The sequence below is a fragment of the Chiloscyllium plagiosum genome, unplaced genomic scaffold, assembly GCF_037043375.1.
Source record: "Chiloscyllium plagiosum isolate Xiang-an unplaced genomic scaffold, Cpla_swu_hap1 HiC_scaffold_12, whole genome shotgun sequence".
Lineage (NCBI taxonomy): Eukaryota > Metazoa > Chordata > Chondrichthyes > Orectolobiformes > Hemiscylliidae > Chiloscyllium > Chiloscyllium plagiosum.
Genome location: NW_028270150.1, coordinates 35,036,851 through 35,055,843, shown reverse-complemented (window position 1 = coordinate 35,055,843; position 18,993 = coordinate 35,036,851). Strand labels below are relative to the sequence as shown.

Genomic DNA, 18,993 nt, shown 5'->3' with positions numbered 1-18,993 from the left:
CTAGGGTGTGAATCACACAGGTTAGAAATCCAATCTCTGTAAGGCCATATGAAATTTGACCCAATGTTTACTCTTCCAACAGCCGTAACCTGCAGGATAAGAGTCACAAATTTATGGCAAAAATGTAAACCGATAACATCTATTTAAATGTTGTGAGTTGAATTATTTCAAACCCTAGCCCTTTAAAAAGATTTTGTCTAAACAAGGTTGTGTCAGTCAGATTAAACAAAGTCACACATTTCCAGAACACATTGACTGAAAGGACATCTGGTGTATCTTAGGTTAAAAATATACTATCTGCTCCCAAAGTTTCAATAGGTATTGTTCTTGCTATATCCCAAGGTTTGTTATTAAAACAAAGTGTTTAAAACACTTCTCTCAGTAGAGGGGCTGTGACTACATTTTGATTTAAACTAGTTTTTTATTCATTGGAAAATGCAATGCCAGCATCATTTATTTTCTATCCTTAATTGCTCTGGGGAAGGTTGTGATGAGTTGCTTTTTTGAACTGCTGCAGTCTGTGGGGGTTAGGTTCATCCACAGTGCTGTTAAAAAGGAAGCTATTGGATTTTAACCAAGTGAAAAGGCTATTAAGGGATTTGCTGTCCTTGATGTGATTATTGAATAGAAATTTGTTTGCTTTCTATCACAGAAAACCACTGAGTGGATTTAAAATCTTTGGATGGGTTTTATGTATGAGAGCACTTCTCTCTATCACGTCCATCTAAATGGAAGCTCTAGTAGAGGGTTAGAAGTTTGTTTTCCCATGTCCATGATATCTGTCCATAATACACACTGGTTGGGTGGATATGAAGGTGCTGTGGCAGGTATGATGTAGTGTGGATTGATGTATCAGGTGGCTTGGGTGATGAGGGACTGTCAGGGAGGGGTAAGAGCTTTTACAAAGCTTGGACGAAGTCCCAGAGAATGAAGGTGGCTGTTCTAATTCCAGATTCAACATTCACCCATTTCCATGGCTGCCTCAAGTTATCAACTTGCCCCCACTCCTCTGGAATGAAAATTACATGAGGCAGGCTCCTTTATATCGAAAACAACATATGGACTTGGGTGATTTCCTGATTCAAATTACCAACCTGAAATTAAAAGTCCAGTTTGTAGTGTTCACCTGAATCTGAAATGATTCAAGATTTCTGCTATGTTGCCAAATTAGCTCTACCAAATGTTTTGATTGCTCATTGTATGATGAAGAATATCCTATTATCAGTCTTCAGTTTCAACATGTTTTTATGTGCAACTGGCATGGTTTAGTTTGAAGTAGTATTTTCAATTTACCTTCTCTAAAAATTACTCTTTTAAGGTCACTTCTGAATCATATCCTCTATATTGTTTTAACTATCAAGAATCCTGTTTTCCTTGATTACTGCTTGGCAATGATTTACCTTGCATGAGGAATTTATTCATAAACTGTTGGGGGTGTTTATAATGACCAAAGGGTGAAAACTGCTAAATGGGTACAGTGCTAATCAGAGCAATGGTTTGAAAGTTTGGATTTGGATTTCAGTCCTAATGACAGATTAGCATTATTTGAATTTGCCTGACATTTTAAACCGTAAATCTGAAAGTTAGCTCTCAAAAGCTAAGTGCTCAAAGGCTGATTAAATGTCATTTCTGTGGAGCAGCATATGTGAGCTAAACCAGCATTTCAGTTTAAGACTTGACCATCTTGATCAATTTCGTGATTTTTTGGCCCTTAACTTATTCAGGGATAATTGATCCCTGGATTATTTAAACCCTTAGGCCCAGAAATGGTTTGGTCCATCTGCCTGGTAGATTTTCCCGAACAATTTGCCAATAAAAAGAACATTAATTTCTGTTGAGGCAGGTGATTGGGACTTTGTGGGAAGTATTGTGGTAGGGGAGTGGTTAGACACAGTGAAGCTAAGGGAATTAAAGAATGCAATAGCAAAGTACTGCAAATGCTGGGAAACTGTGATCAAAACATAAAAACATAATCAAAATATCAAAATACAAAGAGGATTGTTGAGGGCAGAGTAGTGGATGTGATCTACATGGACTCCAGTAAGGCGTTCGACAAGGTTCCCCATGGGAGACTGGTTAGCAGGGTTAAATCTCATGGAATACAGGGAGAGCTAGCCATTTGGATACAGAACTGGCTCGAAGGTAGAAGACAGAGGGTGGTGGTGGAGGGTTGTTTTTCTGACTGGAGGCCTGTGACTAGTGGAGTGCCACAAGAATCAGTGCTAGGTCCACTATGTTTCGTCATTTATATAAATGATTTGGATGTGAACATAGGGGATATAGTTAGTAAGTTTGCAGATGACACCAAAATTGGAGGTGTAGTGGACAGTGAAGAAGGTTACGTCAGATTACAATGGAATCTTGATCAGATGGGCCAATAGGCTGAGGAGTGGCAGATGGAGTTTAATTTAGATAAATGAGAGGTGCTGCACTTTGGGAAAGCATATCTTAGCAAGACTTATACACTTCATGGTAAGGTCCTAGAGAGTGTTGCTGCACCTTGGAGTGCAGGTTCATAGCTCCTTGAAAGTAAAGTCACGGGTAAATAGGATAGTAAAGAAGGCGTTTGGTATGCTTTCCTTTTTTGGTCAGAGTATTGAGTACAGGAGTTGGGAGGTCATGTTGTGGCTGTACAGGATGATGGTTAGGCCACTTTTGGAATATCGCTTGCAATACTGGTCTCCTTCTTATTGGAAGGATGTTGTGAAACTTGAATGGATTCAGAAAAGATTTACAAGGATGTTGCCAGGGTTGGAAGATTTGAGCTATAGGGAGGGGTTGACTAAACTGGGGCTGTTTTCCCTGGAGTGTCGGAGGCTGAGTGGTGACCTCACAGAGGTTTATAAGATCATCAGGGGCATGGATAGGAAAAAGAGACAAGGTCTTTTCCCTGGAGTGGGGGAGTGATATAAAAGGGACCTAAGGGGCAACTTTTTTATGCAGAGGGTGGTGTGTGTATGGAATGAGCTGCCAGAGGAAATGGTGGAAGCTGGTACATTTACAGCATTTAAAAGGGACCTGGATGGTTATATGAATAGGAAGGGTTTAGAGGGATATGGGCCAAGTGCTGACAAATGGGACTACATTAGGTTTGAATATTTGGCCAGCATGGATGAGTTGGACCAAAGGGTCTGCTTCCATGTTGTACATCTCAATGACTGGAAACGATCAGGTCGTGTGGAATCTTGGAGAGAGAATCGAAGGATAACTAGTTGGGCTATTTTGTCCTGTGGGTCCTTGAGCATCAATGAGAATACAAACCTATCACTCTGATTTGCAACTGTGGGTCACCTCTTTTACAGGTGAAAAGGACAGAAATGTGTTAACAGTATGCATCAGAAATGTAGATTTTCTATACCAGTGTCTTAATCATAACATGTTGGCGCATATTTTTACTCCATGTGATCCCATCAAATTATTAGTTGCACAGTGAGGACAGCAATCTAATCCACTGCTTCAAGCTCTCATTGAGTTAGGAGTGCGGCTCCAAACTTCAATAAACATATTCATATGACTTATTCTCCAACACTATTATTCTGTCCTCAATGAGTATACTTACTTGCAAAATAATGGCTATTTAGTATCTTTGTGCACATCATACTCTACATAATAGGGAGGCGTGCGTACCTTTTTTTTCAACCTTGTGGAGTTGAGACGTTTCAATGCTCAAAACTGTCAATGATACAGTAATTAGATGTAAATGTAGTAATTACTTTTAAAATCACAGCCCAGTCTTCACATCTTCCCTGCTTTTGTCTCTTTCTATTCTTCCTAGACATAACACATTCCTCCAGGGCATTTAGCATTTAGCTTTAAAGTAATAAAAGCAGAACGAGAACAATAGTTTTGGAATCTGGTGAATTGATACACTGCCAATTGAGCTCCATTTTATGATCTAAATTTAAACATCTTCACAGAAGTTGCAATCTCAAAGTGCATGTTAAAATATGGCACTTTATTGATTTGATTTATTATTGACACATGTACTTAGGGACAGTAAAAAGTTTTGGGTTTTTTTGCAGTTTCTGTATGAGAATGCTGCACAATATTTTGTGGAACTTCAATTAATTGATTTTTATTAATTTAATGCCATTGATGAAAATATCCTAACATTTTAAATGCAAGTTTTGTGTTATTTTATTAAGTTTTCCCTTCCCTGTTTTAATTAAATGTTTCTTTTGACTTAGAATCTCCCTTTAGATTATAGACCATGATACAGGTTGCCATTGGCAGTATGATACAAAACATGAAATCACAATCATCATTAAACCATTCCATGCAATGAACAAGACTGTAGTTTAAGGGGGTTGAGAGTATTGACATAAAATATTATGTTGAATTAGAAAGTAGCTCATCTGATTTGTTTTCGTATGGCTAATGTTACTTACATGTTTTGCATATTTATAATTTTCCCTTATTTTTCAAATATTCAATAGAGTGCAGTGGCATAATTTACATCTGCTGAATGTTCCATAGAAGTGTTGGGGAATACAACATTTTGTATAGTACATCAGTGGTCATCTGTGTTTTAATTGAGCGCTGATGATGAGCACAAGTCCATTATTTTTTAACAACATTAACTAATAATCAATGTTACAAGCAAATGAGGAAAACCGTAGTAATCCAGACAAAGTAATTTGGTATCTAAACTGCCCTTTCCCTCCGAGTTGAACTGTTCTTCTTATGTCTGTTTTTACAGGCTATGTTTCATGAAACCAAATGGCAAGGAGATAATATCACACTAAGCCATACTAAACATTATTTAATAAAACAAAAGTGAAAATCATTGGGTCACTATATCTGTTTGCCTGTATTTGTGTGTTTGTTTTCACAACCTTGCTTGGTAGCATGGTAATTCTTGGTCTAAATCTAACATTTATTTGCACTTCAAAAATATTTTGAAAATATGAATAAAATCAATTCAGATAAAATTGTTTCATAAAATATTTTCCAGGTATTGAGGAATCTTCCTCTTTTTTTTGGCTTCTCCCATTTTACTTGGGATCACCACAATGCTGGTTGGCCACCCTTCTTTGTCTCTGCGTGTCAGACACCCAGACACTCATCCATTCTTCTGCATTTAAGTTTCTTGCTATTTCATCTTTTTATTTGTCATTAGGCATTTCTCCTCTTACTCCTGGCAGTCCCACTTCATCACTTACTGCATAATCTTTCCTTTCTCCTTCTGCAACAGATGGCCTTCCATTTGAATCTCCACTTTCTCTTATGCTGCCACAATCCTCACTGACCTCCTGATGTGCTGGTTCCTGATTTTATCTTTTCTTAACACTCAACAGAGTGATGTAACTAGAGTGGTGCAGCAGGAGTGTGCTGGACCCAGAAGCCAGACGTTGATGGATCAGAATCATTCTCTGCTTTTTTAGGGTAGCATGGTGGCTCAGTGGTTAGCACTGCAGCCTCACAGTGCCAGGGACCTTGGTTCAATTCCAGCCTTGGGTGACTGTATCTGTGGAGCTTGCATGTTCTCCCCGTGCCTGTGTGGGTTTCCATCGAGTGCGCTGGTTTCCTTTCACAGTCCAAAGATGTACAGGTTAGGTGGATTGACCGTGCTAAATTGCCCCATAGTGTCCAGGGATGTGCAGGCTAGGTGGCTTAGCCATGGGAAATGTGGACTTATGCGGATAGGGTTAGGGAGCTGGATGGGATACTCTTCAGAAGGTTACTGCAGACTCGATGAGCCAAAAGGTCTCTTTTCTCACTGTAGGGATTCTATGAACATATCCATCTCAGCATTTAGATCTTATTAGCATCCAGTTATTGTTCCTCCCTTGTTGATAGTATTCAATTTTTTGCCAAATATAGCAAGGCTGGTCTCGCAATGTTTTTTACATGTAGCATTAAACTTCTTCCACTTACTCCAACCAGAACTAATCAGTCACTTAATTTCCACTTAAGTATTTGCATTTTCTGCTGCCACTGATCCAGATACTTGAAACTGCTTGCTTTCTCCAAGTCTTCACCCAAAATTTTTAACCCTTCACTCTGGCCCTCTTGCTTAGCTCAACCTGACCATCATAAATTGGATCTTTGATCTACTAAACTGTACGCTTCTCTTTTCTCTAGTTCCACAGATACTTGGTAATGTTTTCATCACATCACCACATACCTCAATGTCATCTTAAAACATTATTGACCTTTGCACATCCTGTCTCACTTGTTCATTTTGAACATCCATGACATTCAGGAAGAGGAAGGCATTCACTGCTGTTCCTTGGTGCAGTCCAAATTTGGCTTTGAAACTGTCACTGTCCCCACACTGTTTCTTACTCTTGACTGGCACTCCTTGTACATTTCCATAATCGCTTTACATACATACTTCTATGGGACTCCACCAGGTTTTGCAAATTTCCAGACTTCCACCAGAGGCACCCATTCACAAATCTTCTCTAGATCAATGCATATTGTATTGGTTTGCTTGATATTAAAGGAATATGACTGCAGAATGTGCTTTTATCTCCGTTTATATATTATTGATCAGTTTGTTTCCTCTAATTATACCACAGCACTTTTGGACTTTGTGAGGAAGGTATCATTAGTAAAACTAATTATCACGCTAAAATAATATAATGGTTCCTTTTGAAGAGAAACTTAGTTTATAGCTATTGATAAAATCTAAAAATATTTACAAATATTTTTTTTTTCTTAAACTAGATTATTTCATTTATTTTTTAGATTGGATTTATTCTGTATCCTCCAAATGGAAGCTCTGAATGGGACCAAACTAGTCATGACAATATGATGTTTATTACCATGTGCTATTGCTGGCATTATGCTATTTCACTCCTCATTGTAGCTCTTAGCTATGCCATTGTCAATTGGTGAGTACATGTTTTTTCCTCAATCTCATAGCTGAACACTGAGGGACTTAATTTCCTGCATAGTATCTGAGGTGGTATTTTATGTTGATTAACTTGTTGCATTAACAATTGTATAAAGATACTGCATAGTGTATTACATAGTGTCTCTGAGATTGTATTTTGTAACATTGGTTAACTTACTGCATTAACAATTGTATAAAGGAACCCCTTTTTTAAAGAAATATATTAACCAGTGCAGCACCACAGAACATTCAATCACCGAATTCACTTCTTTCAAGGAGGGCTAGTACTTCATAAAGAACTGAGCAACCTGTAGGGTTATTTTGAAGACTCTAACAGTATATCTTCACCAAGATTAGAAAGAAAACATGACTGTCTTTATAATTTTGCAATTTCATTTATGTTCTGTAAACAGCATTTTAAAATTCATTTTAATAAGCTCATGTAGAAAAGTCAGTTACTTATCGTGTTTATTTCCACAAATTAATAACAATTGTTAGAAACCTTCAAACATGCAATGCATTTAAAAATTACTCTTCTTACTAGAACATTAAACTCCCATGTGCAGAGTTTTCCTGTCCTGCACCAGTTTTCTTACAGGTTGCCCATAAAACTCCTTGGGTGATCTTCCCCTTAAGATACCCAACTTGGTCACCCCAACAATCTTGGTCTCACCTTCCCAACTCACCATAAGAAACCCGTCTCGCCGATCTGCTGCACTTGCCTGTTCCTGGGCTGCAGGACTGGCAATCTGGGCATTACTTGTAGTCCCAGTCGTGTCCACTGGGGTTACCGTGCCAATCAGACTGCTGAGTGTGAGTTGGAAGGCATGTTCCTCACAGAGTTAAATAGCTGCTTGTCTGCCCTGACTGGAAGGTTCCCAACTATCTCATTATACATCATTGTTCAAAAAATCCTGCTCATGTTTCATCTGTTGATTTGCTCACTCAGTGCTACTTTTTTCTGCATCACTGCTTCTGAATCAGCAACTTTCCTAACAGAAAGTACCTTCTTCTATGTAAGTGAATGGAACTGCTACAGAATGCTCACAGATGTACTAGTTTGGTTACTGGGCAGTGGTGGCGAAATGGAGAGGGACAGAGACACAAAGTAGTGGCTCTGGGAAGAAGGCAAAATTAAAAATTGAGGAGCTATGTGGCAGATTTCCTTTTTTAATGAGTCTGATGAGTATTGGACTATTGTCTTCCAATTCATCTTGTTTAAACACCAGAGCAGACATACATGCAGTTGTAACAATGTAGACTCAGATTGTTGTGGACATTCAACAATTCATAACATGCCATTAAAACATATAAAGTTTCCCAGGAACATTATAAAACAAATATGACATTGAACAGCATTACGAGATATTAGATCAGACCAGATGAGCAAAAGCTTAGTCGATGAGGTAGGCTGAAATGAAAAAAGTGACGTAGAGAGGAAATTAGTATTTTCCATAATTTACTGCCATCGTACATCATGCTTCAGCAGAATTCCAGTATGATTGCCTATAGTGTGGTCCACTCACACTTCAATCCCATTTCTTTTCTTTGTTTGTAAGCTTAGATGCATGCTCTTAATAAGTCATGATGTGGAGGTGCCGTTGTTGGACTGGGGTGGACAAAGTCAGAAGTCACATAACACCAGGTCCAACAGGCTTATTTAAAATCACACTATTTCGGAACACTGCTTCTTTATAAGGTAAAACAAAGTTACATGCTGGTGATAGTATGGCCAATTAATTCTAATGAAACAAAAACATAGGTACACCACTAAAATAAATGTGCTGTTCCTAATCCCTTCAAATATACAATTAAAGTGGTTACATTGCCTTGTTTGGCTAAGTAATATTTTTGTAAACAACAGTGATTTGATAGGCATTTTCCAGAATATTGCAGACTTTGCCTGTTTTTAGACATTGCAGTTTTTGAAAATCTATTAGAGTCATAGAGATGTACAGCACGGAAACAGACCTTTGAGTCCAACTTGTCCAGGCCGATCAGATATCCTAACCTAATCTAGTCCCATTTGCCAGCACTTGGCCTATATCCCTCTAAACCCTTCCTACTCATATACCAATCCAGATGCCTTTTAAATGCTTTAATTGTACCAGCCTCCACGACATCCTCTGGCAGCTCATTCCATACACATACCACCTTCTGTGAAAAAGTTATCCCTTAGGTTTCTTTTATATCTTTCCCTTCTCATCCTGAAACTATGCCCTCTAGTTCTGGACTCACTCAACCCAGGGAAAAGACCCTGTCCATTTATCCTATCCATGCCCCTCATGATTTTATAAACCTCTATTAGGTCACCCCTCAGCCTCCACTCTGCAGGGAAAACAGCCCCAGCCTATTCACCCTCTCCCTATACCTCAAAACCACCAACCCTGCCAACGTCCTTGGAAATCTTTTCTAAACTCTTTCCAGGTTCACAACATCCTTCCAATAGGAAGGAGACCAGAATTGCATGCCATATTCCAAAAGTGGCCTACCAATTTCCTGTGCAGTCGCAACATGACCTCCCAACTCCTATACTCAATGCTCTGACCAATAAACAAAAGCATACCAAATGCCTTCTTCACTATCCTATCTACCTGCAACTCTACTTTCAAGGAACAATGAACTTGCACTCCAAGGTCTCTTTGTTTAGCAACATTCTCTAGGACCTTACCATGAAGTGTATAAGTCCTGCTAAGATTTGCTTTTCCAAAATGTAGCACCTCACATTTATCTAAAATAAATTCTGTCTGCCACATCTAAGCCCATTAGCCTATTTGATCAAGATCCTGTTGCACTCTGAGGTTACATTATTTGCTATCCATTATACCTCCAATTTTGTAGTCATCTGCAAACTTACTAACTATACCTCCTATTTTCACATCCAAATCATGTATGTAACTTACAAAAAGTCGTGAACCCAGCATATCAGTGGTCACAGGCCTCTACTCTGAAAAGCAACCCTCCAGTACCGCCTTCTGTTTTAAACCTTCAAGCCAGTTCTGTATTAAAATGGTCAGTTCTCCCTGTATTCCATGTGATCTAACCTTGCTCACCAGTCTCCCATGGGGAACCTTGTGGAACGCCTTACTGAAGTCCATATAGATCATGTCCACCACTCTGCCCTCACCAATCCTCTTTGTTACTTCTTCAAAAAACTCAAGTTCGTGAAACATGATTTCCCATGCACAAAGCCATGTTGACTATCCCTAATCAGTCCTTGCCTTTCCAAATACATGTAAATGCTGTCCCTCAGGATTCCCTCCAACAACTTACCCAGCACCGATGTCAGCCTCAATGGTTTATAGTTCCCTGGCTTTTCCTTACTACCTTTCTTAAATAGTGGCACCACGTTAGCCAACCTCCAGTCTTCTTCTACCTCACCTATGACTATCAATGATACAAATATCTCATCAAGGGGTCCAGCAATCACTTTCCTAGCTTCCCACAGAGTTCTCAGGTACACCTGATTAGGTCCTGGGGATTTATCCACTTCTGTGTTTAAAGACATCCAGCACTTCCCCTTCTGTAAATATGGACATTTTTCAAGATGTCACCATCTATTTCCCAAATTTCTATATCTAATATGACCTTCTCCACAGTAAACACTGATGCAAAATATTCGTTCAATACCTCCCCCATCTCCTGCGGCTCCACACTGCAGTTGCCTTGCTGATTTTTGAGGGGACCTATTTGCTCCCTAGTTACCCTTTTGTCCTTAATGTATTTATAAAACGCTTTGAATTATCCTTAACCCTATTTGCCAAAGCCATCTCATGTTATCTTTTTGCCCTCCTGATTTCCCTCTTAAGTATACTCCTACTGCCTTTATACTCTTCTGAGCAGTCACTCAATCTATCTTGTTTATACCTGTCATATGCTTCCACCTTTTTCTTATCCAAACCCTCAATTTCTCTCGTCATCCAACATTCCCTGTACCTACCAGCCTTTCCTTTCACCCTGACAGGAATATATTGTATCTGGACTCTTGTTATCTCGTTTTTGAAGGGCTTCCTATTTTCCAGCCATCCCTTCATCTGCGAATATCTGCCCCAATCAGCTTTTGAAAGTTCTTGCCTGATACCGTCAAAATTAGCCTTCCTCCAATTTAGAACTTCAACTTTTATATCTGATCTATCCTTTTCCATCACTATTTTAATACTAATAGAATTATGGTCACTGACCCCAAAGTACTCCCCCTCTGACATCTCAGTCACCTGCCATGCCTTATTTCCCAAGAGTAGGTCAAGTTTTGCACCTTCTCCGGTCAGAACATCCACATACTGAATCAAAAGATTTTCTTGTACACACTTAACAAATTCCTCTCCATCTAAACATTTATCACTGTGGCAGTCCTAGTCGATGTTTGAAAAGTTAAAATCTCCTACCATAACCACCCTATTATTTTTACAGATAACTGAGATCTCCTTACAAATTTATTTCTCAATTTCCTGCTGACTATTAGAAGGTCTATAATACAATCCCAATAAGGTGATCATCCCTTTCTTATTTCTCAGTTCCACCCAAATAACTTCCCTGGATATATTTCCAGGAATATCCTCCCCAAATACAGCAGTAATACTATCCCTTATCAAAAGCGCCACTCCCCCTCCTGTCTTGCCTCCCTTTCTATCCTTCCCATTACATTTGTATCCTGGAACATTAAGCTGCCAGTTCCGTCCATCTCTGAGCCACATTTCTGCATTTTCTATGTCCCATGTTCCTACTTATGCCCTGATTTCATCTGCCTTTCCTGTTCGGCCTCTTGCATTGAAGTAAATGCAATTTAATTTATCAGTCCTACCTTGTTCTCTGCTTTGTCCCTGTCTGCCCTGACTGTTTGACTCGCTTCTGTTCTTAACAGTACCAGTCTCAGACTGATCTCTTTCCTCACTATCTCCCTGGGTCCCACCTCCCACCTTACTAGTTTAAAGCCTCCCGAGCAGCTCTAGCAAATCTTCCTGTCAGTTTATTGTTCCCTTTCCAATTCAGGTACAATCTATTCTTCTTATATACGTCACTTCTGCTCCAGCAGAGATTCCAATGATTCAGAAATGTGAACCCTTCTCCCATGCGCCAGCTCCTCAGCCATGCATTCATCAGCTCTATCCTTCTATTTCTACCTGTACTAGCTCGTGGCACCGAGAGTAATCCAGATATTACTACCCTTGAGGACCTCCTTTTTAAATTCTTGCCTAACATTTTATATTCTCCCTTCAGTTTTCCATCCTTTTCCCTTCCTATGTCATTAGTTCCAATGTATACAATGACCTCCCTCTGATCGCTTTCCTCTTTGAGAACATTCTGCAACCTCTGAGACATCCTTGATCCTGGCCACACACCATTCTGATTGTTTTTGCTGTTGGCTGCAGAAATGCCTTCTGTGCCTCTGACTAGAAAGTCGCCATCACAATCGATTGCTTGGAATCTGACATACTCAACATCTGACATAACCTTTTCTGGGGTTAACTCATCTACCTGACTGTATCTGCAATCCATGAGATCCGATTGAATTCATAACCAAAGACATTTACTGCAGACACAATCATCAGTAACATGGAAACTCTCTCTAAACTCCTACATACAACAGGAAGAGCATATCATCTACTAACGGCCATCTTTGCTCCTTCACAATCTACAGACCCAGAAAATAGCACAGTCTTTTTGCTCTAAAAAGCAGTGCTCCAGGCTTTCTTAGTATTTATGGTTTATATTTTAATCAAGAGACAGATTTCAATAAAACATATAATCAAGAAAGAACCCACTCTATTCAGTCCTGCAGACTTATAGCAAGGTCACAAGTTAAAACTGTATACTTACCTGTTCCTGTGCTGTGAGCTCTCCCACACAGGTTCCTCCAAGGTCAGCTGTGAATTTCACTGTTTGTTCATTTTTCCTTGACACACTCAGATTTCCAGGGATACATGAACTCAAACAGTAAAGGCAGTAACTGTGCAGATTCACTGCTGTGTCAGTTCGCATTGTAGGTTTCTTTCTGTCTCCCTAACTGACCATGTGGTCACTGCCTTTCTCCCTTTTAAAAGTGCCGTTGTTTTGACTTCTTTCCTCAAAGTTCCAAAACAAAGCAACAGCATATAAAACAGTAATTGCTGCTCCTGGAATTCAAGAAAATCGCCTCCAATACCTAAAATACCTAAAAAAGAAGCAGCTCTTACAGCCACGATTTTTTCACATCCTCCATTTGGATTACCCAGAATCCTCTCCCGACATTTACTTGCTCAATATGTGACTTAAAGTTGTATTTTTTAATAAAAAGATATTTTCACTTATTGTGCACTGGCCCTAACCTAATATGTATATCTCAAAAGCTGCTCAGGTAATGTGGATGCTCATTCTTACAATGCAGAGTTCCACTGACTGGAAACAGTCAGACATTTGGATTTGTATTTCTCAAGTTTTCCAAGTTATTTTAGAATTATTAGATGGAAAATCATGGGAGAATCCACCCAAGTTGCAATGATTTGTTCCATTATTAAGAAATAAAATAAACCTTGGTTAGGTTTTATGAAAAATTGGCCAAGTGTCAATTTAGGGGAGTTTCATGAAAGAGTTCTAGTGAGTAATTTCATGCATTTTTCTGCTTCTCCACCTCAATAAGTATGCCTCATTGTAGTGATTGGAACCAGGTTGACCTCGTTGACTACAAGGTCATTGGCCCAGGTTAACAACCCCAATCAATCAGGAAAACCCTGGCTGACCAATATAACCAGGAGACGCTAAGAAAAGGAAAAGAAAAAGTATATATAGCCAGGAATTAGACTCCTTCGGCGACTGACTCTGAGTTGGCCAGCCACAGCCAGTATACTGCAGGGAAAAGTTCTCTCGGCTGGAGAATTTTAAAAAAATAATATAACCAGGAGATTAGTGTCTTCTCAATTCAGGCAACTGATTCTGAGCTGGCTGGCTACAGCCAGTGTACTGCGCACAAGTAAATAAATGATGATGGGATATCGGCCTCTGAGCAGTTATTTCACCCATACTACAACAGCACTGCCCTCACACAAGGTTGCACTCATTAGTGGCAAACGTGCTTGCTACTGCTGGGAACATCCAGTGTTCCAGTGACTGGTGCCATAGATAATGCTCAGCTGCCAGCCAGGATTGGAAACATAGAAACTAGGAGCAGGAGTAAGCGTTCAGCCCTTTGAGCCTGAGGGTTACTGAGGATTACACACCTTAGACTTTGAGACTTAGCTGTTTGGTTGAAGCACATTGTATGGTTGCTGTGTAAGCTAGGTGTAAGTATATATTGGTGTCACATGGGTATAGCACAGTGCCATAGCAACACATCCTTTCCCTTGACAGTTCATAGTGGCAAACACGACAAGCTGCCTGAATTTGTGTCTGCAACAAAAGGCAAGGCAAGTTAGAAGTACTGTGAAACACTGACTATGTGTACCACATTACTCATTTACGCGATAGGCAGAACATACATTTGGCTTGATGGCAGAGTCCAGGTAGTGGCAAACACCACTCCTGTTGCTATTGCTTCACTTGTTGCTCTAATGTTTGAGGTACCTCACCTATCCAGGTCAATCTGGCCACTTCTAAGGGCATAGAATGACAACTTTAGTGGCTTTCATGAATTGAACTGATCCAGACTTGTAGACTCTTTGGTATTTACAGTACAGGAGACAATGCAGCCCAAACAGTATTTGCTGGCTAACAAAGATCGGTCTTCACCATTCAAATTTTCTAACTTTTGGTCTATGGCTCTGGAGGCTACCATCTTATTTATGCTCCTCATAATCTAATATACCTTGCTTAGGCTGCCCCCTCAACCTTCACTGCTCTAGGAAAAACAGTAAGATATACAGTTGTCATGTATCTGATCAGGATAGCTATTAACCTGCAGATTGACTTTGATGCTCTCTATTTTAGCACCAAGATATTTTAAGCTACATAGAGTCTTTTTTTTGTAGGCAGAACATATGCATGTACTATGCCTATTTCAACTTAGCAATATAGGTTTCATCCATTTGTTGTTTAATGCCTTGGGACAATGCCTAGACAACACAACTTGCCTGGTTTGAAATTTAAACAAAGCCTGGCAGTTAACAGTCAATCTTCATTAACATCTCCAGTCCCCATGGTAATGCCTGTTCTAATCACTTTCCACACAATCAGTAATCTCCTCTCAGAAAGTATAAATGTTGGCTTTCTCCTTTATTTTTATTCTCAAAAATTATTCTGATGAGTTTCATGGTTTGTAGGACAATGTTACAGTCAGTTCTGCAATAACATGCGTTTCCTTGATGCGAATTGGTTATAATGTGATTGATGAGCTTAGACCGTTATTTGTAGAACGTGAACTTTCTTTACCTATATTGGCTATATTCTGATCCAGGTTCCATTAGTTTAAACGGCGCTATTATTACATGATTTTCATATAGCGAGGGGTCGCATGGGAATGGAACTATTGTGTTATATCAGAACTGACTGTATTGATGTTTGCGCTACTGACTGTTACATTAATCACAATTTCTGGTACTGCCAAGATACTGTGCATATTTCAAGACTATTCTGTTTCAATTGGGACACTTCCCTTTAAATGTCAAAAGCAGCATCAAAACACATGACAACTACTTGGCTACAAAATCAATTGCTAGCCCAAACACCAACTCGAAAGCCCACCTTTTCAACACATTTTACATACAACTGTTTATATCACAAAGGAATAATGACTGATAATTTTTATTCTATGCAACACCATTTTGCACTCAGAGACAATAAAAAGCTAAAACTATGAACAAGGACATGAAATAGTTGAAATGAAAATTGATTGTATTTGGCGCAATATGAATTACTTAATTTTAAAAAAGCAATTCTGCCACCTAGAGTCAAAATATATATCTTCACATGAAGAAGAATTTTCCTTGCCATTTTTCAGGAACCGTCATTTCAGTTTCCAAAATTGGTAGTAGGAGGAATTCCCCGCCAGGTACTTCGGTACATGTTTGATAGAATCTTAGAAAACCCAAAACCACTCTAGTGTTTTTCGGGGATCTGATTGAGACGTATAAGATTATAAAAGGATTGGACACTCTGGCAATAGGAAACATATTTCCACTGATGGGTGAGTGCCGAACCAGGGGACACAGCTTAAATATACGGGGTAGACCATTTAGGACAGAGCTCAGGAGAAACTTCTTCACCCAGAGAGTGGTGGCTGTGTGGAATGCTCTGCCCCAGAGGGCAGTGGAGGCCCACTCTCTGGATTCATTTAAGAAAGAGTTGGATAGACCTCTCAAAGATAGTGGAATCAAGGGTTATGGAGATAAGGCAGGAACAGGATACTGATTAGGAATGATCAGCCATGATTATATTGAATGGCGGTGCAGGCTCGAAGGGCTGAATGGCCGACTCCCGCACTTATTGTCTATTGGCTGTTCAGGTTTCACCATGAAAGGAAGAAGAATCATTTTAAATTATTTTGTACGCCATGAGCACAGGGAATGGCTAGCAGATGTTTTACCATCCCTAATTACCCTTGGGGAGGTAGTGTGAGTTGCCTTACTTGAACCCCTGCTGTCCATTTGGTGGAGGTGCATCCATAATGCAGTTCAGAAAGGAATCCTGAGTTCTTTACCCAACAACATTGAAGGAAGGGCAATGTACTTCTAAGTTAGGATCATTTGTGACTTGGAAAGGAACTTGGTGGTATACCCTTAGATTACTTACAGTGTGGAAACAGGCCCTTTGGCCCAACAAGTCCACACCGACCCGCCGAAGCGTAACCCACCCATACCCCTACATTTACCCCTTTACCTAACACTACGGGCAATTTAGCATGGCCAATTCACCTGGCCTGCACATTTTTGGACTGTGGGAGGAAACCGGAGCACCCGGAGGAAACCCACGCAGACACGGGGAGAATGTGCAAACTCCACACAGTCAGTCGCCTGAGGCGGGAATTGAACCCGGGTCTCTGGCGCTGCGAGGCAGCAGTGCTAACCACTGTGCCACCGTGCCGCCCACAAAGGAGTTAACCCTGCAAGGAGTTAAAATAGAGTTTGGAATGACTTGCACATTTAGATAAAAATAAGCAGCGTACCATGATGAATCAACAATCAGTCTTTTTTTAAGCTTCAAACTTAAAATTTTTAATATTGTTCAAGAAACACAATCATAGCCCAAAGGCTGATAGCAGTATGATTGACATCTTACATTTTTAAAAAATAATTTGCAATGATTTCAGTCATTATTAATCACGCCATCATCAATTTCACCAAATTTACATATATCCTTTTTATGTTTGTAGGGTGATTAATACAAAGTTAAAAAAGGTCGAGCCTCTGGAGATGGGACTGTTGAAGTCATCAGAAAAAGATCAAGAAGTTGAGGATGAAATATAGTCTTATAAATATTGCAGTTTGCTACCATTATGCCTTCTTTATGTATATATTTTTTAGAATCTTTAATGTTTTCTGATGTTAAACTCTTCCAATATCCTAAACCTTTGTCTACAAAGGAGCAAATGTATTGAACGATCATGTGTTTTGCATTGAAATGGACGGATTTAGGTACATTTCTTTTACTGCTGTCTTTTATTCCTATCAAATCAACTAGTGAAAAGGGTGACATTTGTGATCTTTACAATAATCGAAACTTGATCCTGATTTCCAAAAGCTTGAGTGACAAGTGAAAGGGGAAATACACACTTCAGTTTGTCTTTTATTTTCTATGTTTAAAAACTCGTGTCTAAGTATGAACAAGTCCTGAAAGAAAGTAACAATCTTTTGACAATAATACTTCAAAAGAACTAGAAAAATTCATAAAGCATTTTGCAAATGAAGAGCACAAGGATGAAATTAATTTATACCAATAATGCAGCAAGGATTTATATTAAACTTGGATCCTATCATACATCCTTTAAAAGAGAGAATTCAGTTTAGATTAAAATGGGCTGCCAAGTTACCATGAGTTCATTTTGTACTACCATCTCTTCAAAAGTCAAAGGAAGATTTTGGTGCTCAAAACTATAAGCAGTGAAAATATTAACTTAAAAATTACATAGTACAAATTAAAAAGTGTAGACAACTTCTATTGTAACGTTACTTCAAACCAAATTCTAATCCTTAAATCCACACCAATGACTGAAGTGATATAAAATTCAATTTGTGACTCTGAAGTGACAATGCCGGATTTAAAAGAATTGTAATATTTTACTTTTAAATGTTTTTGTATTAAAGTAAATCTTTGAGTTTTGAAAATATGTTTCCAGAGATAGACATATGTGATGGTGTTTGACATTACAAAAAAGCTTGAAACTCTATTCTTTCTGAAAACTTGCATTACTGGTATACTGCAATATATCTGACTTCATTCACTCCACTAACAAACACAGTGACCTAGTACTAAGCCATGATTGCATATCATAAATGACTGAAGTTGGAATTGCTTATCGTAGAATGTTTCTTGTTAATGTGATGTTTTTGGCATATCAAATTTAAATAATGCAAGTTTCATAAAAACAATTAAGTAAAGATCACAGGAATAAAATTAGTTTTAAACTGTAATCTAGAACTAGTGAACCAGTAAGCTGTATTACATCCATTACAAAAAAAGATTGAGTGCAATGTGAAACAGACTTCAGAGTCGCTGTGAACCATTTCATGCTATTGTCAAAAGCAAAGTTTCACCCCAGCACATGCTTGAAGAATCTGCAATAGCATTATTGCAAAGTTTGCTTCAGAACTACATTCTGATACAATATTCAATATCAAAGGGGATGGAAAATTTTGTGTAGCAAAATTACAAATGTTTTTTATATGAGCTTTTGCTTTTGTTACAAATAGCACATGAAAAATACACAAACTCATACATTAGTTGTTCAAACTAGCATAAAAAAATCTTTATTCTACTTGAGAAATTATGCGTTCCCAAAATTGTCCAAAGGTTTCCTTGTTCAACTACCATAGCTTTAGTGGAATGCTCGTACGTTTTAGGTCAAAGTTGCCCTGACTGAGAAGTTTAACAGTTGGACAATATACCATTCTATTGCTTAAATTTTCTCTTGGATTATTTCATTCCAGCTATTCTGAAAATTATGAAAGTTAAGGATCTATGTCTATTATTTAACACAGTAGTGTTTAAACAGTCTTTTAAAGGGAAGAAATGCCATGTAGTGTGTT

The 18,993-nt window shown here is 38.8% G+C and overlaps 1 protein-coding gene across 5 annotated transcripts in view; it reads left to right on the top strand.

Moving 5' to 3' along the window:
- The window catches only part of tmem45a (transmembrane protein 45a), a 99,637-nt gene extending 81,508 nt beyond the window's left edge, over nt 1–18,129 (top strand). For all 5 annotated transcript variants that reach the window (XM_087992614.1, XM_087992616.1, XM_087992615.1 and 2 more), the window contains 2 exons: nt 6,694–6,839; nt 17,121–18,129. In XM_087992614.1, coding sequence (XP_087848740.1) covers nt 6,694–6,839; nt 17,121–17,214 — 240 coding nt within the window. In that variant the 3' untranslated portion in view covers nt 17,215–18,129. The remainder of the gene's footprint in view (nt 1–6,693; nt 6,840–17,120) is intronic.
- Nucleotides 18,130–18,993: the final 864 nt, after the last annotated feature.